We start from the raw sequence: 26,786 nt of genomic DNA on the forward strand, positions 1-26,786 counted from the left end.
GAACTGATTTTGCAGATTTGCTGGACTACGCTTTTTTACTTACAGTTCTTTTGGAATTAGTTGTTCTGACTGCCAAGCAGACTGAATGCTGTACCCTAGACTACCAGCTGCACCTTCTTGGTTTGCTTAAAGTCTAACAACTTCAGACTCAGTCCCTTTTTGGTATTAGCCATAGGCAATAAAAGAAAAAAAGCAGAGAATTCAGTGAGACTCATAACTGGCCCACAATTAAATGTCTGAGAAAATTTTATTTTATATTAGATATGGGAAAGGTCAATGCTGATTTAAAAGGAAGACAAATAACAGGATGATTGGGTCTGAGGGGGAAATATGGAGCCATTCAGGCCATTGGAAAATCAGTTCTCATTTATACTGTATACTAAAATATGTATAGCTGGCTCCATCTTCTAAAATATCAATGCAGTGTACAGCAAATGATGACCTCTTTGCTTTCTATTGACTGATGCCTGTATGGAGATAGCCAGATGTTGGAAAACTGGCACTGGGCTGAACATTGATTCTTGGTATAACAAAGTACAGTCAATAGCATTGGCAGATGAACTAACATGTCAGGTCAGAGCAGCAAAGGGCAAACACAACCCCTGTTTCCTTTATAACTAATGGCAAATGTTTATTGAATACATAAATACTTCAGACTGGCAGAAATCCAGCCAACACTCACGGGAAAATGTGATGTGATCTTTTAGAGTAATCAACTGAAACTTTATTACACAGCATGACAAAAGCCTGTAATTTTATCATGACAAGTTATTTGTTGTTTACTGTTGTAACAGTCGTTGTCTCAAAATGTATCTTCTGGTACCATAAAGAATAAATGAAAAACATTATTTTTTTAAAAAGACAGTGAACAACAAAATAGGCAGGTACAGCAAAACATAATAGAATACAATGTAAGTCTGGGATCTGCCCTGAAATCTTATGATGAGGGGTGGTCTATAAATTTAAAAAATATAAATAAATAAATAAGGCACGTTTGGGAGCCCTGCTTCTTGGGGGTCTGATCTAGCCCTCCTCTACAAAAATTCTGCAAGATCACACTGATTTGGGTAGCAGCAGATAAAATAAAATAGGCAGCACTGAGGCAGGTAGAGCTAAGCACCCTCATTGGGGTGGTCCCTCCCTGTTCATCAACTTAATCATGTGATGTGTGGAGAGTGGGTGACAGCCCCCTTCATAGCTAAACCACATGGATCAACCAAAGAAGGATACTGTGAACTTGTACGTTCCAAGAATGTGTGTGAGTGTGTGTGGATGGCCACACCCACTGTTAATCATGTGATGTGTGGAGAGTGGGTGACAGCCCCCTTCATAGCTGAACCACATGGATCAACCAAAGAAGGATACTGTGAACTTGTACGTTCCAAGAATGTGTGTGAGTGTGTGTGGATGGCCACACCCACTGCTAGCTTGTGAACCCCAGAAAGGTGATCCAAGGTGAAGGAGGCCATTGGGTAGGAGGAAAGATACCGACTCCTGTTTTAGAGGAATGAGTAGCAACCTCTCTTTCTGTGTGTGTTCATGTGCATTTGCTTTATTTAGGTTACAAAGAACATAGCAAGTAAAAATGGAAAGTTGTTTGCTTAAGGGAGAGGGAGGTTCCCTTGACAACGTTTCAAAGATAGCATAATCTAAGAATTCAGCTTCTGAGTAGCCAAGATAAACCACATCCAGTGAAAAGTAAATCATCACCCTCAAAGATCTGTTTGGTTTCCTTTGTATGTTCATACAAAACCAGAGACAGACAACCTGTAACCTCCAAATGTTACTGGGCTGCAGCTGCCAGCATCCCTGCCCATCAACCATTCTGGTTGGGGCTGATGGGAGTTGGAGTGGTATCACAACATCTGGAAGACTGCACGTTGCGCGCCTCTGTTCTTCACATGTTGTTTATCTAAAATCTGCTAGGTAGTTTCAGTCCTTTGGTACAGAATGTCTTGGAAGCACAATTCATATCCATCAGGTGCTGTGCATTCAGAATTGTGGACCCAATTTTGTGGAACTCTCTCCTAACTAATATCCAGCATCCCCCCACTCCCTGTTGAACCCGAAGCCTTTTCTTTATTCCAGTAGATATTTTAAGTAATTTCTGATTTAATAGTTTTTAACTGATTTAATCTGTATTGTTATTTGTTGAACTTGATGTAAACCATTTGGATACATTTATAATTAGGTGGTATATAAACTGTCAAAACAACCACCTATCAGAACAATTACATACTATTTGATTCTGGATTAACTGTCTGGTCTGCATAATTTTTCCTCTTGGGTGCAGTTCTAATTATTTTGCCAGAGCTAAATTGGACCTCCTGTTTCCAATGATCTTTTACAGTAATATCAAATAGTTCTGGGGGGCGGATGTCACAGAACAGACATCTGGCTCTGTTTTTATAGCAGTGGTTTGTTGCAAAGGTTTCTGAAAGGAAGAAGTAGAGGACAGAAACAAGACAATGACAAAAGGAAGATGCTAGAGGGACCTAAAAAATGAGAAACATGTATTCTCCTTTACTCCCATTTTCATCATGGCACAACATTCCAACTAAACTTTGGCCATCATCTCTCTCCTGTTGCCGCAGTCAGTTCACATAGCAGGCAATTTCTTTCAGCAGGCTTTCCCCACTGCATCAACTCACTACATTGCCCCACAAAAACCTGCCTTATTGCACATGTTTGGGACCCTGAAACGACCACAAGCTTGTGTTATAGTAACCAGGACCATATCTAAAATACGCACCACAGCATTTAGATGAGTTCCTGGCCAATAGCCAGAAATGCAGCGAGCGACTTAAAAACAACAACCCCCAAACAAACGCCTACATAACGGGAAAGAGAAAGCATCAGCCAACGGATCCCAAAGCCCATCGGAGCACTTGTTAAAGCATTCTACTCCCGGATGGCTCGATTTCATTTGGGAGGTGGAGGGAGAAGCAGCAACTTATGCCTCAGAAACAGCGCCATAAAACGACGTGACACTGATTTAAACCTGTGGGATCGTCGACTTGCTCTCATTGGAAGACCTTTGACGTTGTAGTAGTAGTAGTAGCAATTTATTATTTATACCCCGCCCATCTGGCGGGGTTTCCCCAGCCACTCTGGGCGGCTCCCAACAGAATATTAAAAACACGATAAAACATCAAACATTAAAAACTTCCCTAAACAGGGCTGCTTTCAGATGTCTTCTAAAAGTCATATAGTTGTTGTGGTCATGATCCGCCGGAGCTGAGCTCGCGGAATTAAAAGGTATGGAAATCCTGGGAGTTTTTGATGCCCAAGTATAGAACGGCTCCAGCAGCAGCAGTAGTTGCTTGAGCTGAGAGATCAAACCGGACCATCCACACGTATCTGACAGCTTCTTCCGAAGTCTGCGGCCGCCCCCTCCCCGACCCACACCTAATCTAGCAGCACCAGAAAAGTGTGGCTCTCAGCACGTGTGGCTCCTCTCGACTTTCCCGATGCTTGTGGCTTAGGTCGAATTAAAGAAGAGCCAAAGCCAATATATTGTATGCCGCCACCCCTCCCTCTCCCAATCTGGCTTGGGGGCAAAAGGAGCACAGCCTACCTTTCAGAGATCCCGTCCAGGGCACCGAGTACTCCAGAAGAGACTTCAGCACTTCAGGAAAATCCATGGCAGGAGGGGCTCCGAGTCTGCTGCAGCTGGACATTTCCCGCCTTGGGCTGGGGAAGGACGATCCCGTTTCTTCTTCCCAAAAGAAGGGCCGGACGCGTGTCTGAGCGCGGAGAACGGGCTTCCAGCAGAAGTCACAAGAGGAGCCCGGAGCGATATTGCTCAACAACTCCTGGCAGGGGGAGGATGCCAGAGGAACAGCCAATCAGAGACGGGCGCAGCCCAGAACTCTTCAGCCCGCCCCGCCCACTCCCCGCTGGCCAATGGCAAACAGGGCCGGGCCGGTCTGCCAGGGCTGGTTTACAGGGCCCGCTGCAGCCAATCAGGCCCCAAAGAACTGGGCCGGTTACCTAACTTGCGAGAGGAAATGGGCTCGGTCGCAGGAAAGGCTTAAATCTCAAGTGTGAACAGACGGGCAAGAAATCAAAGGAGGATTCTGACAGTCTATCACAACCATAAAGTACAATGCCAACCTCAGGCCAGTAAATCATAGGTTGCTCTCTGGATCAGGCAGAATAAATGCATTAGTTGCCGTAGTTCCTCCTGGTGTTGTTTTGTTTTCAGACTGTGGAGCGGCTTTGCAAATCATCCGTCTTCTTAGGAAGGGGTTCGCAGCGTGACCCTGGAAGCTGCCACCTTCAGTATTTCTGATTTCTCCATCAAAATACTGTAGGCAGCTTTCTAGATTTATTTTTCATATGCTACTCAGTGTCTTGTGTGGGGCCATGACCCATAGGATCAAAGGTCTTAGTCTTAAATTAGATAAACCTTAAGTAGTATAATCACAATTCTATCTCTTGGATAAAACCCCATGGTACCTAATTCAGTTACCTAATATATGACCTGGCAATAGAAGCTGCAAGGCAGAAGCGGTAGAGTTTGCTTGCTTGCTTCTGTTTGCAACAAAGCAGTCTTTCAGGTGGAATCACAACTGCTGCCCACAAACTAACCCTGCTACCCACAAACTACGTAATTCTGTGTTCCCATTGTTCACAAAGAAGATGACCACCTGCAGTTCAAGTGGTTCATCGCACACAATTCTTGGAGTGATTGATGGTGTGTGTGAATTGCGTTGTGGGGTCCTTTAATCTGGCCTGGGTGTGGGGTAAAGGAATCATAGGGGAAATTAATTGCCGTGTGTAGATCCACATTCTGCATATGGCTAATTTGAAGATGCCATGGACATACTCATCTATGATTGGTGGGAATTTGTGGCATTCAATGCAGATGGCAGGGAACTTGTTTGAGCTGTTTTAGTTTGTGGTGTTTAAAGAGATACTGCTTTGCTTTTGCTGCTGGGTGCACATGTGATGTCAAATACGTTCTGCCAAAGTTATAACGTATGCTATCAATGTAGCTAAGACGGTAGAATTATGGGTCACTTTCATTCATCCTGTTTCTCATGGAGTAAAATGACACACCATGCTGCTGCTTTGAGCTTCAGAGTTAGTGGGTGTGGAAAACACCATACTTGTAATCTAGTTTCTACTTCTATGGCATCAGCAGAAAATCTGTCGCAAGATTTCCAGGAACCTTTCTGTACTGTTTATCTTAAAGCCATATTTATACAAAACTAAAATAGAGCAATGACCTTATACATAGTCTGAGGGTGGCACTATATTTGGGGCCCAAGTGTCGTTGGTGGCTAGAGGTGCCTTTTAACAGCTTAGGTTAGTTCATTAGCTGCAACACTATCTGAATAAAGCAGACTTTGAGTTTTGTTAAACATGCTCTGGTTATTCTGGACTAGATTCTAGACTGACGCATTCAGCTCCACCCAGCAAGGCCAGTGGCCAGGGATGGTGAGAATAGAGGTGCAGCAATATCTAGAGGCCCACAGGGCAAGTTTAGAGCCCTTCTGGTCTCAAGTATAACTCTAATTCCTAATGCTATATAGCTTGATACTGAGAGGGATCATCCAAAGCTGCCAATTAATCTTCTTACTTTTGCCATCAGTTTTAAGACATGCTTTATTAGGCATCATGTTCCTAATTATGTTCAAATACTTTACCACACTGTGAACATAACATACTGTACTTTAAGGCAACGTCCCCTAAATCCTGTGAACTGTAGTTAACCCTTCACAAAGCTACAGTTCCCAGCACCTTTAACAAACTACAGTTCCCAGGGTTCTTTGGATGGAGTGTATGCAGCCTGTTTTATACAAAGAGACAGACTGGTACCATTTTGAATCAGTTGTGTGATTATGTCAGCATCTCAGTCCAGTAGCGATAGGTGTTGCAAAGCCTGCTTAAAACTGTGATTATTCCAATGGGTGCAGTCAGCTATCCCATCCCCCAGTCACGCTTCACACCTAGACAAGTTGCCCAGAAGCAATGTTAACAAGCCTCAGCTCTTCCCTGGCACCCCTTACACAAGTCCCTCCCACACACTGCTTTGAGCCTGGAGGCCTTACCTGCAAGATCCTTGCCCAGTGCGAGGAACTGAAATGCCTGCAAAACACACACACACATACACACCCCTGTCACAGTTGTGGGTGTGCCAAGCCTAATTAGCCTAGCAGCCTGAAAGCTGAATACCGCTGTCACCACAAGAGAATAGACCAAATATAGTGGTACCTTGGTTCTCAAATGCCTTGGTTCTCAAACAACCTGGAACCTAAACACTGCAAACCTGGAAGTAAGTGTTCTGGTTTGCGAACTTTTTTCGGAAGTAGAACGTGTTCCGTTTTGAGTGTTACACTTCCATTTTGAGTGCCACACTTCTGTTTGGAGTGCCACACTTTTGTTTGGAGTGTTACGCTGACAATTTGAGTGCCACACTTGTTTTGAGTGCCACACTTTCGTTTGGAGAGTTACGCTGAGGTCTGTCTCTTTTTGCTATTTATTTTGTGTTTATGTGGCTCTTTTTGTGTGTGTGTGACCATGTGGAACCCAGTTCAGCTACTGATTGATTGTGTGACTGCGGTACATTGTTTATTGCGTTCATTTTATGGATCAATGGTCTCGTTAGATAGGAAAATTCATGTTAAATTGCTGTTTTGGGGGTTGTTTTTAAAAGTCTGGAATGGATTAATCCATTTTGCATTACTTTTTGTGGGAAAGCATGCCTTGGCTTTGGAACGCTTTGGTTTTGGAACGGACTTCCGGAACAGATTAAGTTTCAGAACCAAGGTACCACTGTGTCCCACCAGATCTGTAGAATAGACCTCCATAGCTGAGTGAGAATTTGAACCCAAGTCTCCAACATGTTCACAGCCAAATGTTCTCTTCAATGTATCAGATTGGTTTCCAGTTCTCTTGGGCACAGTGGATATGATACACCAATAGCTGAAACAGCTGCCTTTGGGGAAGAAAATAAAATTCCAGATAGAATGATGGTGATGCTACACTTAAAAGAAAAAAAGTATATCAGAATTACCAGATGGTGACCAGGTGGTTGAATCCCATCTAGAAAACTATGTGTTTGGATGAAGAAACTAAAACCAGTAAAAACTGAAGTTAATTAACAGAGACTTGGAAGCATTCTTCCAGCGCTTTGCCAAACCTGATCATTCATAGCTGCCTAATGCATTTGGATCATGTTAGGAATACCTAGCCAAACATGGCAAAGCACTTAATCACAAATTGAAAACAAAACAAAAAACTGAGAAAGTTTCCCAACAGTTTCAAACGGTTATGTATTTATTCAATTTATGTCCCATGCCACTTAAGGCTCTCAGCAACTTGTACAAATATTTTGTAAAGAATTGTTTTAAAAAATATAATTGGATTTTTCCTAACTCTTGCAATGTCACCCTCCCCGCATGGCAGTGACTCTGAGAGCAGGTGGTAGCTGTTATGTCTGCTCTTGCTCTGAGGGATGGGCAACCTCCCACCTGTTCTTAAGCCACTAACCAATGACTGCAGCCGGTATGTTTTTTCTTTCACCTACCTACAGTTTCGGGGCAACTGACAAGGCGATCCTTGGGGAAGGCCATGAGTAGTTAGTAGCCACAATGACCACGCCTCCACAGTCAGGGGCAGCAAAGCTTCTGAATACAAGTTGCTGGAAACCCCAGGAGGGGAGCGGGCTCCTGTGGTCAGAACCTGCTTGGGGATTTCCCACAGGCATCTGGTTGGCCACAGTGGGAACAGGATGCCGGACAAGATGGGCCTCTGGCCTGATCCAGCAGCCTCTTACGTTCTTATGACAGCCAAGCAGCCTTTTATTTGGGTGGGAGAGGGCCTGTAGAACCCTGTCCCTTGCAGCCCTAAGAGAACGCAAGCTGGATCTAGCCCAGTATTCTTTTCCATAAGCAGGACCTGAGTGCAATGGCATTGGCCTTACTTGCTACCTCTGAAGGCAGAGGTAGGACTTCGCTTTATCCTCCATGACCTTTAAAGCCCTAAACAGCCTCGGTCCTGTATACCTGAAGGAGCGTCTCCACTCCCATCGTTCAGCCCGGACACTGAGATCCAGCGCTGAAGGCTTTCTGGCGGTTCCCTCATTGCGAGAAGTGAGGTTACAGGGAACCAGAGGGCCTTCTCGGTAGTGGCGCCCACCCTGTGGAACACCCTCCCATCAGATGTCAAGGAAATAAGCAGCTGTCCTATTTTTAAAAGACATCTGAAGGCAGCCCTGTTCAGGGAAGTTTTAAATATTTAATGCTGTACTGTTTTTAACATTTGATTGGGAGCTGCCCAGAGTGGCTGAGGAAACTCAGCCAGATGGGCGGGGTATAAATAATATATTATGACTATTAAATTATTATGAATTTGTCAATCCTTTTAAAGCCATTTAACTTGGTGGACATCACTACATCTTACTGGAGCGTATTCTGTAGTTTAACTACGTGCTGTGTAAAGAAGTACCTCCTTTCCTTTATGCTTTGTGCTTCTAACATTCAGCTTCATTGCCATCTTCCCCAGCTTTAATATTATGAGGGAGAAAAGCCTCTGGAGCTTCTAGCCAGAGACTGAATCCAGACTGAGGGCAGAGTACCGTTTGTGCTCATGTCCTGTTTGTGGCTCCCCCCAGGCATCTAGCTGGCCACAGTGAGATCAGGCAGGGCTCGTCTGACGTCCTTTGCCTGACCTCAGTAGTCCTCATGCCAATCAGTGTGTGGTGGCATGAATGTCCCAATTATTAGTAAACAGTACATGTGACATCCTAAAATAAGCACTTCCTGTGGCCCACGCCATCCCATGGACTTCCATTTCTCCTTTTCCTCTCAAAGTTAAGACTCTTCAGTGTCTGTGTACTTCCCCTCACTTTGATCAGCAATGGCTGGTATAATCATCTGACACCAGTTTTGATTTTGAAAAAAACACCACAAAGTAACAGGCCTCTTCCATCCCTCCACAAGGCATCAGCAAGCCGTTTTGTGAACTTTCACTCCAGGGTTGTTGTTTTTTCGTCTTTTACACCTGCACATCAGCAGCAGGTGGGGGGGAAATGCTTTAAGTCACATATTTGGAATATTGTCTCAGATGACGTTGCACTACAATACTATATGGGCCAAAAGCGCCAATCACGGTTACATGTATTTATAACCCTAAATTGTGATTATTGACATCTTCAAACAGCAATTTGCTTTGTGGTAATTTGCTACCATAGAAGCTTGGGAGGCTGAAGAGCTGATTAACCTGAGGCATAGTGAAGTACACCAAGCTAGCTGTACACAACTCTTTGTAATAAGGCCACAAGCCCCATGAATGTATGGGCCATGTGCTAACATCTCTAAATAGCAACAAGAACTGTCAATGTGCTTATAAAGTACATAACCACCTTCTTGCATGGCACAGGCACCGCCTCTCAGATTAGGCAGGATTTACACGAATGTGAACCATGCAGCAAGTTTAATGGTTTACATACACCTTCTCTCTCTCCTTTACACACACTTTACTGCATGTAGGCAGAAGTAGAGTTTCAGAAGATCTTCCTCTGGACTTCTCTCCTGCTGATTATCATTTTTTAAAAAATCAAGCATGATATGCATATTTAGCCAGTCTATACTATACAGTTGGTAAACCTATGGCCCTCCAAATGCTTTTGGACTACAATTCCCACCATCCCTGGCCACTGGCCTTATTGGCTGGGGTAGATGCAAGTAGAAGGTTTGATGTTTTATGACTCTTTTAAAAGAGTGCTGTGCTTGAACTACTATACTGTATAAGCTTTGTTCTGATTTGCCTCTGGGCAGACTCTCTTAACTGGCAGTTTGGCAAGAACAACCCTGCTAAGTTTGGCCAGGGCACAGCCTGACTCCCTCCTTTGGCAATCCTCACAGAACTCTAGCCCAATGGTTGCCATCAATTTGATTTGAATTAATTTTATAATGAAATGATTTTAGAATGTTATATTATTTTAGTGTTGTTAGCCGCCCCGAGCCCAGCTTCGGCTGGGGAGGTCGGGATATAAATAAAATGTATTATTATTATTTATTATTAAGTTGTTCTGTCCTCATGTGCAGTAGTTAATAAACTAGGTCCCTAACTTGGATCCGTTGCACTTGCTTTTATTCTCTTAGTTCCATGTTTTTATTTCAGGTGTACCCTCACCTGGGTAACAAACCAGTGGTGTAGAAGAAAATTCTTGCCACTCTGTTTTTCAGTAAGCAATGCCAATGTCATTGTGGTACGTACAAGTGGGATGGATCAACAGTCATTTGATCAGGAGGACATCAGGACATCAAGGGTAGGGAAACTTTGGCCTTCTACATGTTGCTGAACTACAACTCCCAACCGTCCCAGCAAGCATGGCCAATTGCCAGGGATGATAAGAGTTGTAATTCAGCAGCATCTGGAGGTTCCCCACATCTGAAGTACGTAAGTAATGAGAGTAGTGACATCATGGGAACTGTGTGACATGAGACTTGGTACTTCATTCTAAATGAGAGGTAGCTAAAACAGAAAGATCTATCCTAGGCCACAAATGAATCACTTTTTGATCATGTTTCATACCAGCCATGTTGCCCACGCATGAAGAAACAGATGAGCCACCTTGCCATTCTCGTTCCAAGGAATAATACAGCACACACGGTGAGGGTTTAAAGTGCACACTTTTATTTTCTATTACAAAGGCTAAAAGAAGCAAATCTGTCTCATTAGGAACAAGAAAGTTGTTATAACATCTACATTATTATCTTGGATACTAGACCTTCTGAAAGGTACTATGGATTTCTTTGTAATAGTAAAGCGTGGTATTCTTAAAATATAGTAATACGAAGACATTTTGAAGGACTCTCCAACTTATTACAAGATCAGCTTAGAAATATAGCATCTCCCTTCACTGGCTTTCCCCTTTCACTCAATTTCTTAGGGATGGCCTGGTTGAAGGCCTGGTTAATCACTATCCCATTCAAACCTACCCTTCCCTCAACTTTGAGGATCTGGGAAAGGAGTCCTCCCTCCTTTTTTGGAGCATTTTATAATACAGTGACTGAACCAATAACTTTATTTTATGTTAAGAAAGGGGCATTGCCAAGCTCTTTGTAGCACAGTTTGTTCAGTATTTAAACATAACCAGTGACCTAATTTCATTATAATTCTCAGATGTGTCTGCCCTCCTGAAAATCTTTCCCTTGCTAGGTCATTTATGGTAGTTATCCAAATGCTTATTTCTTTTATTCAGTTGTTCTGGAGCAGTGGGCTGACACCCTTGATTGCTGAAGAACTGCTAGTGCTATGGATACAGTGAGATGCTATAGCACAAAAAATAACCCCATCCTATTTATATAAAGACCAAGGGGAAAAGATAAACAGAGGACAAAGTACCACCCCCTGCTCTTGACAACGTCCATTTTCTTAAGAAAATAATCAAAAGGCTTTCTTTAGCACCTTATTTATTAGATGAACATTTCTTCCCATGGAATGGGCAGATATTTACATGGGTGAGTTCACCACTAATTGGAGTAATGATCCCCTGTCAGCATAAATAATTCTTTTTCAATGCAACAGAACTATTCCTCCCCCTAACATCATTTTGTTTCAATAAGAGATGCTGCATTTCCCTAGCTAGAGTCCTTTTCCTTAACCCTCAATAAAAAAAGATTCCTTCAATACCACATACATATATAATATTATATAGAGTGATATATTTAATACCTGTGTATATATGTTTTATGGAAGGGTTACATATATACACACTAGAACAAGTCCAGTGACAAAATACTGCAACACCACATATCAGGTTATCATATCAGGAAAAAAACAAAAGTTGATTCTCACTGCAATGCCCAGGAATATGTGTTCCCACCCCTATAAACTCTGCTTCCATAAACCACAAAAGCCCTTTTCTCCCCCATCAAAGTAGTATTGATTGGAGTAAAAAAGGCTGCAAAGCAGTTTATTTTTTAATTAAAGAGGAAAGGAAACATTTCCCACCCCATAATCTAAATAAATTCACATATTATTACTCATGGTAGAGCATACACTTATATAGTTACATTTCTAGATGCAGATAGTTTAAGAATTTTAAACATCCATTTTCTTATGTGTGTTTTCCTCTGTCTGTCCCAAATAGGTTAACATTTCAACTCCAGAAGCTGGTCAATTGCTCTCATCAGTATTTTGAGAAATAGGACCAACAGACTGAAAGCATAATGGCCAAGCAGACAACAAGCAAATACACAGAATGCTTATGTGTGGGAAGGGGAGTGATTTGGCTCATTCAGTTGCAGTTGAATTTCTGTGGCTTTGCTTAATCCAGTGTCATTAAGACTACTAAACTGGCAAGACAGCAGAAAATGCCAACTCCCTTTTTATCAAAATCTAGGCCAATGGAAGACACATAACATGATATGAGTGGTTTTGTTTCAAATTCTAGAATAATCAAATCAATAAAAGGGAATCATAGCTTTCGACGTGTGGATTATTCCATGGAATGGTGGTGGTCAGGGTACATGACTACCATTCACTGGGAGTTAAACACACAAAAAGCTATAACCTTCTCCTAGAAGATACCAATGAAAAGTACCTACATCTCCTCTTTAGGAATACAAGTTTTTTGTCTAACAAAATATGCCTATTTGAAAACAAGTAGCTGGTTTTGCTTATAAAAAGAGCAAATATCTTTAAATTGGTTTTACGATAGGTACAAGTGGGTTAATAAGTGTGAAGGCCAGATACTGACAAAAATGAGTAATGGGGCATCTGATCATCAGTTAGAAAGAAAATAAAGCAACAAAAGGTTTCAGAGAACCCTAACCTAGTGATCTTATGTTCCCCTGCTCACTCTACTTCCCCTTCCTTATCACAATTATTTGGGCCTCTTCATGTCTATAGGGATAGCTTATATTATCTTAATTAATATTATTTAAGTAGGAAAGGGTTATAAAATTTGATTAAATATCAAAAACTCTTAGTTGGACAATTTCATAAAATAGATAGTATAACCAAGACTGCAGGTCCTAGATAGATACATCTCAGCATGAAACCTCCTCATTCAGATCACACATCATCTGCTTGAAAAACATAAAGCAAATATTCCAATACTGCATACTAATTTTTAATACACATATTAGTGCATTTCCTCTTAGACCCAAAAATAGAATTGCGCCAACTTGTTCAGTCACAAGTGCTGAGCATTTTAGCTTGCAAAAATATAAGTTGTGCACATTTTAGATCACCTGCATTCTTATCCAGAACAGATGTGTCCAACACACACATCATGCCAAGTGTCATAAAATGAAAGCACTTTCCCCCCTTCTTCAACCCCTATTTCACAGAACGTTTTGTTTAATGTTCCCATCATTTTTTGCAGACGTTTACAGCCCAGTGCTGAACATGCTTACCCCAAAAGCAGCCCCCATGGCGTTCAATGGAACTTAACTCATAGAAAGCATGCTTTGGATGATAGCTTCTGGAAGCTCACTTTTAAAGGTGTATTAAATAGTACTGATAAAGAAGAGATCATATTGTCTTTTAGGAACCTTGTCCACTGTCAACGAGCGGACAGAAAGCTGATTTAATGTATTCTTGTTGCCGGAGGCTATTTGTAGATAATCTATTAGTTTTGGAAATGAAACATTCATATGCAAGGAAGGTTTTATTCTCCTTCTTTGTAACCTTGGTTTAACCAGTTTCTCTTGTGGAAACATTTTTAACTTCTCTCTTTGCATTTAATTATATCTTTGATTTCAAGTATACCTACATTTTTTATTATCTGAGTGGCACCACATATTTTACATGACAAAAAAAAAAGGTTTCCAACCTGACTCTGCTTTTTATATGGCAAACATTTTTAATCTAAACGACTGGATTCCTTTTACATAATTTCTGTCCATTTCTGCTATCATTGCTTTTTGGTCTTTGCAGACACACACACCTATCCAATACGGGGAGCGGGAGGCACCACTAAGGTGGAACTGACACACTTTCAGTAACAACCAAGCAAGCTCTCTGCACAACCTGCAAACATTAATTTTTCTTAAGCACATGTCAATCCTCAAAAGAGCATCTTGGTTTTTGGTGTCTCTACGGAGAGGTAAAGACTGCATTGTACAATTGCTCCAACTGTAGGAGGAAGAATCTTCACAGTTATGCTTAACAAACAAAGGTCCAACACAACAATCTGTTATCAATTTGCTTTTTGGGTAACAGAATAAGCTATATGGGAAGGCAGGGAATATACTGTTGCCTCCACCTCCAAAGGCAATGTAGTGATAATCTTTCTAGCTGGACTAGAAATTCATTGTCCTCCCTTACCTGAGAGGGATTGGAATGGGCAGAAAGGAGGAGGTAATCTTAGAATACACAGAGAAAAATATGATCTTATTTTTTACTACTGCCTACAGCAACCACCAGAGTCACCTCAAAACTTTAAAGATAGCTTGAACTGGGCTTGTTTTAAGTTACTTCCTTATTCTTCTACACAATAGTTTGGGTGTCTGTGGAGAAGAAGCACACAGCACTGCACAGTCACCAACACTGAACAAAACCCCACTTGCTCATCATTTCTCCACTATCTCTCTATGCTCATGTCCATGATGCTGCAATATTCCAGCAATCAGGCACCCCAAATAAAGGATCCAGGAGCTTGGGAACCAAAGTGAGAAGCCCCCTCCCTCTTATTTACCAAACACCGCAAAACAGTATCTTTTTTTTTTATTAAGTTGAAAAGTGGTAGATTGAAAAATTATGTTTAAAAAGGGAGCAGGGGAGATAGAACAAAAGTCTAGGAGCATCATGTTCCCTGGCTATAGATGAATCAATTCAAAATCCCATTCAACATCAGTAAATCATCTTGATTATCTTACAATCAAAGAAAGGTTTGTGGAAGAACTACCAGTCTCTTTGTCACTGCCCTGCTCCTTCCCTTCCCACATCTCTGGTTCTGAAAACCTGCCTGTTTTCTCACCACCCTCAGTAAATTATATGCTATCCCGTAATAGGAAGCTGTATTTGCCAAAGTCGTCATCTCTGGGGCACAGCAGCATATCCTTGCGGGCTTTGGCCAGCTTCTGCTTCATGACTTCCCTCCGATCCAGCCACTCTGTCAGTTCATCCTGGCCATGAGCAGAGCGACACTTCTCCCCTTCAGGGCAGGATTTTGTCTTCTGGAATCTGCAGGAGGACAACATATGGCTTAAGAGACTTTAGGGTTTTTTTTCATTTTTAACCATTTCCCTCAGTTCTTCAGTATCTGACACCAGAAAACTAATTTCAAACTACAGAGGGGTTTTTTCTACTAAACATAGCAAGGGCCCAAGGCAAAAGAGGGATACTTTTTTGGCAAACAAGCCAGCCGGGTCAATTGTCAGGTATGATGGGAGCTGGAGCTGAGCAACATCTGAACTGTAACTGTTGTTTAAAGGTATGAGATAACCTTATTAAAGCAAACATAAGTAAGTCTTAAAGAAACAACAGCAAACTTATCATGCCTTTATAGTTTATAGTAAATTATATATTGTTACTTTTATTATCTCCTGCCAAACTAGCAGTTCGAAAGCATGTCAAAGTGCAAGTAGATAAATAGGTACTGCTCTGGCGGGAAGGTAAACGGCGTTTCCATGAGCTGCTCTGGTTTCCCAGAAGCGGCTTAGTCATGCTGGCCACGTGACCCAGAAGCTGTGCGCCGGCTCCTTCGGCCAAAAAAGCGAGATGAGCACCGCAACCCCAGAGTTGGCCACGACTGGCCAGTTTTGTACCATGTCTGAATTTCACCAGCTATTGAGATATAGTTAAAGATGTTGGTAAACAATGTAGTACAGACATCTGGTGGCAGCAGTTAGAGAGTGAATTGGCAGCAGTAAATAAAAGCTGGCTCTCCGCCTATTAAAAATAAATAAATAGATGCGCCTCTCCACCTATTACTAATAAACATTTAGCCTGGAAAAGTAAATAGTAGCTGTGCTGCCCCATTAGAAAATTCCAAATCAATATTAGGGCAATAACTCTACCAGGCCAACCAAAACGTGACAAAACAGTACATAAGCTTCTGAGTCCTTCAGAACTCTTCGTAAGGCTAGACAGCAATGGGGTGAGGAAGAGCTGAAGCCAAGGACTGTTCTCTTTATTAATCTGGAGTTACATATTAACTGCACATGTAACCAGATGAGAAGGGGGTAGTTTTGTGCACAGTACCTTTCACACAGCCGGAACTCCCCCATTGGGAAACGGTAGTTCCAGCAGCTGGAGTCGTTCTCCGATGTGAAGACTTTTTCTTTATGCTTCTCTGACTGAATGTGTTGCTGCCATTGCTTCTTGCTGTTGCTGTTCTTCCCACAAAGCCAGCAATGGTAACCCATCTAGCCATCAGATAACAGGAGAACACAGTTCTTTAACTTCCTGCTGTTTCACTGAACAACTGCTCCATAAAAGGGTTAGAAAGGGCTCCTCCAACCACCTCCATGCCTAGTGTTCAATAAAACCAATTTGCCCATGACTTAAACATTTCCACTAATTAAGCTGTATAGAAATAGCTCAAATAAGAATAAAAGAAATCTATTGTTCTATGTGTTTCATAATTTGATCACCAACTAGATTTTCCTTTACTATCCACTTTCCAAAATGTTTTGCAACTGCCAAAGATATTCTGGGTTTTGTGGGGGGAGTGGTGGAGAGAAAAGGAAGAGGGGGAGGAAAAAAGGGGTGCATGTGAAAAGTTGGGTGCAAGGGGCTGCAAAAGAGAGGGAGGAGGAGGGATGGCAATGAGGATGGTGAAAACAGGTGCAAAATGGGGCTGCAGAACAGAATAGAAAAGTACCGTAACTTCAGAAATGGGGCTGGGAAAGTGAAAAGCAGCCTTTGTAGTTGCATGGGATGGCAAGGAGAAGCTCTTGGGGATTAATGTGAGGAGAATGGCAGGGGGACTGATAAGTGAAACAGTGAGCAGGGGCACAGGGGTGTGTGGGGGTGTAATAAAATAGAGTCAACATTAAATCCTTCATATATTTCACTACTCATACAAGGATTGGGTCTTCCCAAGACTTCATGTCATTCCAGCAAAATACATGCAATTTCTTTTTTTAAAATGGTACATTGTCTTCATAAAAAAATCAATATTTATTATTTGTTTGACTTAAATGCTTGCTGCTAAGAGCAACGGCATAACATACAAAACAATACCTCTCAATAAAAATCATTCCAACAACCCCAGCATAAAAACAGCAAAATCTTCAGGAGCAGCAACATTCCACCCAATGGGCCATCAACCAGCTTATGGATGGCAAGCGACAGATTGCGCAAGAGAAAGATGTTACCATGTCAGCATAATCAGTGGGCATCTGGATCTGCTTCTCCCCTTCCCGCGATGTCAGAGGTGTCCCCTCACCCGGCTTCCCAGGAGTGTGTTTTTTCAGCCACATGTCGTAGGTCTGCTGCATATCCAAAACTGCAATGAAATATCAATTTGAGGAGCCTCCTTTCCATCATATCAAGCACAATATCTCCAAGAGGAAAGCTTTACAAGCTGCTTTATACCAAAATCAGAGCAAGAGCTCATCTAGTTTGGTATTATCTTAGCATTCTTGTAGCTCAGCTCTTCAGCATTTCAGACAGGGGTCTCTCTAGAAGCCCTACCTAGAGATGCCTGGATTTGAACCTGGGACCTGCCACATGCAAAAGACGTGCTCTGCCACTGAGCCAAAGCCCCACCACACCTGAAAGGACTTACAAAAATACTTTTTTCTTTTAAGGCAGGCGTGAGGAACTTCAGGCATGGGAGCTAAATGTGAACTTCCAAGGTTCTCTATCTGGGCCCTGGGACTCTCTCCACCCCACACCCCTAGGCCAACCAACCCAGCTTCAACCCCCCCCCCCTTGGGTGTTTTTGGATGGGTGGAATTTGACCCTGGACTCTGATAATAGCTCTCCCTTGTCTAGATGAAGAATAGAGAGGGGTAGGTGTCTGAGTGTAGAAACTAGACTACTGTACAAAGTTAAAAGCCACTTTTGCCTCTGGCCCTGCTCATTACTGGAATGTGGCCCCTGGAAGGCTGCCCAGAAGGTGAGATATAAATGCGATAAATAAACAAAATAAAAATAAAATAGCACTAGGTGCAGGACACTGTTTCAGCCGGCAGAGAAGAAGATAGCTATACATGCGTGTGACATTTTGGAATACAATTCCAGCCCACAATGGTGCGGTTCCTATTTAAAGCAGACTTCTGTAAACTGCGGGTATCGGTGGATTGGGAGTCAAGTCTTGTGCATCCACTCCTCCCGCCTCTGCTCTCTGGAGTCATCTGCACCCCCTTCCTGACATTAACCATAGTTTTAGGGAACTATGGTTTGTAAACCAATTTCAAGCCACGGCTTTAATCCTATCCATGTTTAGCCCTATTCAGACCTGGAACCTCTTCATAGAGGAGCAGAGCACCCTAGCAGATTTCACTGCCAGGAAACCTGCCAGATTCAGAACTCCTGGCCCCAGGACCGAAGCTCATAACACCAGTAGCCTAGATTCCTGAATAATTCTTGGATTCCATCCCTCCACCAATCATCACCCCTGGAGCTCCAATAATAGAGGAGGCAGAAACAAGGCAAGAACATGCTTGGCCAACAGCATGTTTGGCTATTCAGGAGGCAGGTGCCTGAAAACAGGGCCTGGCAGAGAAAGCTAGGCAGGAATGGAGTCTCCCGCTGCTATATAAGCTCTCATTCTTAGCTCCCTCAGAGCTCCAAACTCACCTTCCTAAACTGGGGAAAGAGACAAGATTCCCAATTATTTTATACATTGGTGTCCTCATAATGCAGTACTTCAATTAGCACAGGGAAGGAAGGGGAAATTGCTCTGGAGAGGGGAAGGAAGGAGCAAGTTTGACAAGACCAGCCCTTGGTCTGGAAACTATGCTTTTCAGGGAGCCAGACTTACATCTTCACTAAGCCACAGTGTGTCCATCACTCTCAAGGTAGCTTTCCTAAAAACGGGGGTATGGGGGAACTAGAATGGAAGAGAGATTTCCCCCTGCTCCCAAACATACATTCCACTCACTCTTATTTTCTTTCATGAAAGTCCACATCTCTCTCTCTTCAGGGCTGTGGGCAAAAGAGCAGTTTCCAACATACTGACACTTTCTGCCATTTTGGGCATGAATGCATAGCTGCAAAGAGATAGAAAACACACAAACACCAACCTTAAAAAAGAAGGTAAAAACCCTCCACCCTCAAAAGAAAAAAGGATGAAGTAGCCAAGAATGATGCCAAGTCAAACAAAAAGGGGACAAGCAAGCTTTGCGAATTAATTCTGCTTCAGGCTGTATCTGCAAATCTGTGACTAGGCACTGATAACATACCAACGTATCAGAAAGTTACTCTGGACCACATCCTCTCTCCGTTTCTGGAAATGGAGACAAATCAAGGCCAGATTTCTTGAATACCTCTCCAAGAACCTCCTAGTTTGCAGAGTTGAATAGAAAACACTAAAATATAAATATAGGAGAACTGAAGAAAAGCTTCTCCTCCAAAGACATACTGCTAACGTTTTCCCTTTCCCTCATATCTCACTTTTCAGTTCTTGTTTCTACCACAAAGCCTCTTCATTTCTTGAAAAGACCACAACCTGAGCAGGCTACAGCACAACTGCCCATTCCTCACCCACAGTGAAAATCATGCTATGCTCTAGGAGAATGATTTCCAAAGCAATTGTTTTTAACGTCTCTTCCTCATCCTTACTCACTCATGGAAACAGAAGATGTTGGCTTTGTGCTCAAAGGAAATAGACAACAGACACTCGGATTAGAAACAGATTTAATGAACAATTCCAACAAAGTAAACAAAAACTATTCCCTTAGCCAAGGGTGGGGAACTTGTGGTCTCCAGATGTTGTTGGACTACAAATCCCATCATCCCCTGACCACTGGCCAAGAGTTGGAGTCCATTGGCCGGGAGTTGGATTCCAATAACGTCTGGTGGGCCAGCGGTTCATCAACAGAAGTACAGCAGTAAAATTATTCACTTCCTTGTAGCAACCATTTTTGAAGCACAGTTATTTCCTTTTGCAACAGAATACAAGTCTTTTAAAAAAGGGATTGGATGATTTTTATAGAAAACTCTACTAAAGCAAGGAGGCATTTGACTCTAGGGGCACATGAAAAGCCTAGATATGAACATTGATGTGTGAATATACACACGTGCATGTATTGCTTGCTCATTATTTACCAAATATTGTTGGTCGTTTTGAGTCTTCCCTCCCCTTAGGAAAAAGGGATACAAAAAAGTTTTGCAACATGTTCACCCACAACTGGGTTTAACATTAAGAGCTCCTCTTGATAGTTTTCTTCTTTTTTGAATGAGCAGTGCTTTCCAAATCCTTGAATTGACTTGAAGTCACTTCATCTTCAAGCCCAGGAGCTAGTGCCACACCTTCTCTGGCAGTAAACAAACTGAGGAATGTCACCAGCTTCTTTTCACACACACAGCACTCTGAATTAGAGGAGGGTAACCCAAGGTGAAATGCTATACCCGATTCCAGAGCCAACCAGTCTTTCCTGGAACAAGGATTTTAATTAAAACCACCAAATTTGCATGGGTGATTTCAACGGGTGTCAAAATATTCTTTCATTATTGCACCACTAATCTTGGCCTTCAACCAGCACCTGTTTTTTGTCTAACAATAACTTTCTCTTCCTCCTTCGGCTTCTGTATTCTGGCTCCCTTCTCACTCCATACAGAGCTCAAGGGGCTTCTTAGAGAAAAGGCGAGTAAGATACACGACAGATATAAAGAATGATGCACAGTGAGAAAGTGGACAGAGAAAAGTTTTCTCCCTCTCTCATAATACTAAAACTCAAGAGGCATCCAAGTTTCTGGGCAGCCAAAAAAAGGGCATTTCTTCACACAGCACTTAGTTCGCCTGGCACCTTCATTATATATTTTTATGCACCAGCTGAAAACCTTCCTCTTTAACCAGGCCTTTGGCTGATTAATATTCTACAGCCTTTTAAATGTGTCTGTGGGAAGGGGGGGGTATTGTTTTGCTGTTTTGTCTAAATTGTTTTCTTGTTTTTATCCTTTACTTTATTCTGTGAACTGCCCTGAGCTGAGGAGGAGTAGTATGTGTAATAATAAAAATAAAAATAAAAATAAAAATAAAAATAAAATAAAATAAATACAAACAACTAGGGAATTCACGCCTACAGAAAGCAGTGGTGGCCATAAGCTTGGCTGGCTTCAAAAGAGGATTAGAGAAGTTCATGGAGGATAAGGCAATCAACAACTAATAAGCAGGATGGTGATGGTCTACCATTGCTGCCAGAAGCAGTTTGCCTATGTATACCAGTTCCTGGGAAACACAAGTGGGGAAAATGCTACTATGCTCCAGTTCTGCTTGTGGCTTCCAATAGGCAACTGACTGGCCACTGTAAGAACAGTGCTGGACTAGTTGTGCCTGATCCTGCAGGTTCCGATGATGTTCTTATGTTAAGCGCCATCTGCAAAACAACAGGGATACTCACATCGTATTGCTGAGGGAAATTGCGGATGGAAGGCAATGGTCGGACAGACACCCACTTCTTCTTTGCTTTGGACATCACAAGCAGCACACGGCGCTCCTTGGTCCAACTACGAGGGGAGGGGGAACCAAAAAAGATGCTCAGAAAATGTTCCATTATGAGCAGAGTCTGGCTTTCATGACAACTGGTGTACAGTGGTACCTCGGGTTACATACACTTCAGGTTACATATGCTTCAGGTTACAGACTCTGCTAACCCAGAAATAGTACCTCGGGTTAAGAACTTTGTTTCAGGATGAGAACAGAAATCGTGCTCCGGCGGCACAGCGGCAGCAGGAGGCCCCATTAGCTAAAGTGGTGCTTCAGGTTAAGAACAGTTTCAGGTTAAGAACGGACCTCCGGAACGAATTAAGTACTTAACCTGAGGTGCCACTGTACAGACTGAGCTAATGAATCCAAAATTCCCTGTTAGAAAGAAGGAAAGCTCTGTGCCACAAACCACATGGGCAGGGTGGGGAGGACAACACACAACAATTGATCACCAAAATAAACTGTGTGAAGCAATAGCAGATAAGAAAAGCCTTATGAGGCAGATCATCTGGTCCTGTATCACATAGATTGTATGATTTATAGAATAAGGAAGAGTTTTCAGAACTGCGTGTCGGGGCACGCTAGTGTGCCATTAGAGAGAGAGAGAATTAGGCCTTGAAAACTTAAGCAGCTACTATGTCCAGGTCTGTGGCAGTGTGTGAAGGCACCTTCCTAAAGCAGAGTAGCAATGCCTGAATGGGAGGGAGACTATCTCTTAAGCGCCACAGAGGAAAGATGGGATATAAATCTAATATCTAAATAATCATTGGTGGCATCTATCTCACTATATCCTTATTTGTTTACCCTTGCTACTCCTCAAGAGGCATCTCAAAATGATTTACACTATAACAACAAATATAAAACTTGGCTACAGTCATACCTTGGTTTTTGAACAGCTTAGTTCTCGAATATTTTGGCTCCCAAAAACTGCAAATCTGGAAGTGACTGTTCCAGTTTGCATACTGTTTTTGGAAACTGAACAACCGATGGAGCTTCCGACTGGTTGCAGGAGCTTCCTCCAGCCAATCAGAAGCCACGCTTTGGAAGTCGAACAGACTTCTGGAACGGATTCCATTCAACTTCCAAGGTACGACTGTATATAAAAACAATTTAAAAAGCAATTGTGTATGTAAACAATTTTGAAAAACAACCACTATAAATATAAAACAACAACAAATACACACAATCCATTCAGGGCCAGGACAGGCACCAACTAGGATAAAGATTTTAGAAGGCTTATTGAAGGTGTGTGCAGGCACGGTGCATACCTTCTGAGTGGGGAGGCAGCAGACAGCACCCGTTTCTGCCTTTTTGCCAGAATATGATCATTGACATAACCCTGAAGGACAGACTAATAATGCACAAGGATTCCCCAGATGCAACCTGTGCTAGAGCTGTCAGGCATGGGGGAATCCCTGACACATTGCCTACTTAGGGAAGCAACCGTGCTTCCTAGGCAAAGGAAAGGGTAAGACGTTGGGAAGCAGAATCAAAATGGGCTGGCTTCAAACTCCCTGCCTATCGCTTTACAAGTTAATCAAGCATTTATAGTAATCTTTTTTAGTGCAAAGCTGAAGTATACTGTAGTGATCAGGTGTGATTGCTGTTGTCTTTGTCCATGGAGTTTTCTTGGCAAGGATACTGGAGTGGCTTGCCGGTTCCTCCTCCAGGTGGGATTGCTATGAGGAATTATAAATATAGAGTAAGCCATCTGTGTCAGCAATGAAAGCATTGCGTTTACTGGGTTTAAACTATTTTGATATGATTCTTGATCAATCCACACCTCTGCATCCCTGTTCCATTTCTCTTTCTTGACAAGTCACGTCCTGCAGGCAGGCATCTTGGGTCATCAAAGATAGTGGGCAGCTTCTTCTGATGTATATGATATGTTAATCTTAGGATGTTAATCTTAGGGCCAGGAAACAGATCTCAGCTGAAAGTGATAATGATCGCCATATGCGTGCTTAATTAGTTTTGGTAGTTTAAATTTTCCCAACTTGGGGTTTATTGAAATGCTCAGAAGAAGTCTGATTCGTTCTTATGAACACTCTGTAAAAAAGTTCTTTTGTGAATAAAACAACCTGGGTCGTGGGGTAGAGGGAGAGAGATTATTATACGCACGCTTCCCAGAGTCTTGCTGGTTCAAGCCTCTGTGTGTATTCTTATTAATCAGAGTTCAATCCTTCCTTTACTTTGGGAACGCCTCAGTATACCTCCATTTTCAAAATGGGGGTTGCACCTGTCCCATTATCAAAACTTTGGGAAACATTGTATTAAAACAATACAGACCCGTAAGTAATTGGCCCATAAACTCTGCATCATTTTTAATCTCCCTTTTCCCCATGTTTTTTCTCCACACAGCTTCCTCCACAAGAGTAGGTATGCCTGGCACTGACTCAGTTCAAAAATGACCACAAATACATTTTATAGTCTACAAGGAATAAAAACAAAACCCTAGAAAACCACAGCAATTGTCTAAATAAAAGCACGCCACAAAATCTATGGTAGGAAAACATTCTACAGGCAGTAGAATAGGTAAGGGCACCTACCAGTGGCGAGCTTTGGCACTACAGTACTTGAGGTCCTTGTCTGGTTCTACCACCTGCCCATTCCTCCAGCACTGGCCACAAACAAATTTCATTTGAAGGTCGAAAGTGCTTGACGTGGGAGTCCTCGCAGAAGCCTGATATCGGGAAGGAGGAAGGAACAAAGTTGGTGGAGGGAGTTGCTGCATCCACAAAATTGGACAAGCTAGATTTACTAAGACAATACACATTTTTACACGTATGTTCTTTTATGAGAACTGCAGAATAAAGCAAGCGACAAAACAAGACTGCAAAAACAGATCCTAACAGTAAAAACAGTAAGATAAAATTACATTAGAATGGATATTGATATATAAGTAAATAGCCTTTGCTGATAATTTACAGACAAAAATCCCGTTATTTGAAAAGGTAAAGGATATCATAAGTAAGGACTGAAGATAAAGATAAAGCGCTCTCTCTTTCTCTCTCTCCACAGACTCTGTTTCATGCTATTGAAGAAGCTAATAAGCCACCTACTTCTGTTTTCTAGTATTGTGGGATGTGGTGTTGGAGATAATGAAATGGCACAATGCAAAACTCACAGTAAAAAAACAACTCTTTTTATGATCCATGCTGTTGAATTTACAATTGCATTCCTACAGGAACGGTTGTTGTTTTTTGCCCACTGGTTCAGCACAGTACCTAATCAATAGATTGGGCTCTAAGGGCATAAATTGGGCCTATATGATCTTTACAGTCCTGGGCTTGGACTCACTTCACTTCCTGCAGGGGTTGCAAACATTGCACATGACACACCCATTCTAAAATGCACATACATAGCAAAACTGAGGAACGTAAGGACTCCTGGACGGTTAAGTCCAGTCAAAGGCGACTATGGGGTTGTGGCGCTCATCTCACTTTCAGGCCGAGGGAGACGGTGTTTGTCCACAGACAGCTTTCCGGGTTGTGTGGCGAGCATGACTAAACTGCTTCTGGTTTACTGTTACGGAAACCAGAGTGCATGTAAATGCTGTTTACCTTCCTGCTGCAGCGGTACCTATTTATCTACTTGTACTGGCATGCTTTCGAACTGCTAGGTTGGCAGGAGCTGGGACAGAGCAATGGAAGCTTACCCCGTTGCAGGGATTAGAACCACCAACCTTCCGATCGGCAAGCCCAAGAGGCCACCTGCGTCCCTGAGAAACACAGCAGTGGCATAGCATTGGGGGGGGGGGAGCCTGCAGTGGCAGTTGCCCTGGACACAAAATTGTTAGCGGGTGCAAAATTTCAACACCCAGTGCTGCCTCAATACAGCTGTGCGCTTCCATTGGTGGGCTCTGTTGAAAATGACTTCTCCATGTGAACCAGGAAGGGACCTCTTCAGATAACGGAACAACTCTTCTTTTCTTATCTCTGCAGCTGCGGTCTCCTGGGTGACATGGACGCTGTTAGGCAGTTTAATGTGCATATATAAACTATATCATCTTTTACAACATTGGGGGCAGAAAATATTACTTGATGGAATTCTCTGCCTGAGCAACATATTAAGAATGATACTTCAGCTCTGAATGACTAACAATTTGAGTAGAAGAGAAAAGAGCTGCTAATAATTTAAAGGCAATTTGTGCCAACTTAGAATTTGGAAAGAAACAGTGGCAGGAGGGAGAAGTCAGAGGCTGAGATATATGGAGAGATAGTTACCCCAGGACAGGAGATCACAGATTCATGCAATTGGTGGTGGTAATTTAGTGTAGAAAATGTGTGTTGGCTGGGGGAGGAGGAAGAAAAGAGGGTTCACATTGTTATGGTTCTTGCCACCTCAATAGGAAAAAAGAACATTGAACACAATACGCACATACAATCCTCATTCCTTTGACTGCAATGTTGGGGGGGGGGAAATGCTGCTTTTCTTTATAAACAAACTCATGGAACTTAAAATAAAATAAAACACACACCAGGGGTCTAGGACAAATGAGTTACTCAGGGTGCCAAGTGCTTTAGGAGTGCAAAACGCAAAGAATGCTGATCTCGAGCAATTTGTTCAGCCACACTGTTTTGTGTAGGATTATGCAGCATCAACTCAAAACAAGCTCCACTGAGTCTTTACTCTCAGATAAGGAGAGCCACCTGAATCAGGTAGCCAGAGCACACCAACTGAGGCCAAGGAAATCTCCACAGAGAGTGGACCCTGCCTTAGACCAAGCCTAGAAGGAGGGTTTAAAGTTTTACATGTGTGTAATTCTGGAGAGAGTTTCTAAAGACTCAGGTGCCCTGGGTAAATGCACCAGGCTGGTGTCACAAGTCACATATGTACAGATTGTACCAATCGCCATGCTGATCACCGCAAGAACAAATGGAAAAGCAGGGCTAATCCAGATTAGTGCAGGAGGTATAGTGCAAAAAGAGTAACTATGACAAAACACAAACTCCTGGAACAAAAACAGCTATCCCTATTAGCCAAGCCTACTAGACACCTATTTCTACAGTGTTAATTAGCCATGGGGAAAGCTGCCATCAAGGCCCTCTCACCAAATAAATCCATATAAGTCATTGTTGCAGATGGAATTCATCCCTTAGGTATCTATCTAATAATCGCTGCCTCCAGTCTTTTCACACCCTCATCAAAGGCTTTGAAAAGCTCCTTCTAAACATTAGAAGCTTCCAAGAACATGAGGCAAGCACAAACTGAACAG

General features: G+C 42.5%; 2 protein-coding genes across 6 annotated transcripts in view; both read right to left on the reverse strand.

The window, feature by feature from the left end:
- Positions 1-3,792, reverse strand: part of TEF (TEF transcription factor, PAR bZIP family member) — a 28,099-nt gene extending 24,307 nt beyond the window's left edge. The window contains exon 1 of the mRNA XM_082241320.1: positions 3,578-3,792. Coding sequence (XP_082097446.1) covers positions 3,578-3,680 — 103 coding nt within the window. The 5' untranslated portion in view covers positions 3,681-3,792. The remainder of the gene's footprint in view (positions 1-3,577) is intronic.
- A 6,835-nt stretch (positions 3,793-10,627) lies between these two features.
- The window catches only part of ZC3H7B (zinc finger CCCH-type containing 7B), a 49,994-nt gene continuing 33,835 nt past the window's right edge, over positions 10,628-26,786 (reverse strand). For 4 of the 5 annotated variants that reach the window (XM_082241281.1, XM_082241283.1, XM_082241280.1 and 1 more), the window contains exons 18-23: positions 24,118-24,251; positions 21,483-21,588; positions 19,022-19,130; positions 17,289-17,419; positions 16,171-16,334; positions 10,628-15,150 (exon numbers count right to left, since the gene is read on the reverse strand). In XM_082241281.1, coding sequence (XP_082097407.1) covers positions 14,958-15,150; positions 16,171-16,334; positions 17,289-17,419; positions 19,022-19,130; positions 21,483-21,588; positions 24,118-24,251 — 837 coding nt within the window. In that variant the 3' untranslated portion in view covers positions 10,628-14,957. Of the gene's footprint in view, positions 15,151-16,170; positions 16,335-17,288; positions 17,420-19,021; positions 19,131-21,482; positions 21,589-24,117; positions 24,252-26,786 lie in introns of those variants that run through there. The other variant, XR_014224245.1, reaches the window with a different exon arrangement.

Source organism: Podarcis vaucheri (genome assembly GCF_965113315.1).
Source record: "Podarcis vaucheri genome assembly, chromosome: 10".
NCBI lineage: Eukaryota > Metazoa > Chordata > Lepidosauria > Squamata > Lacertidae > Podarcis > Podarcis vaucheri.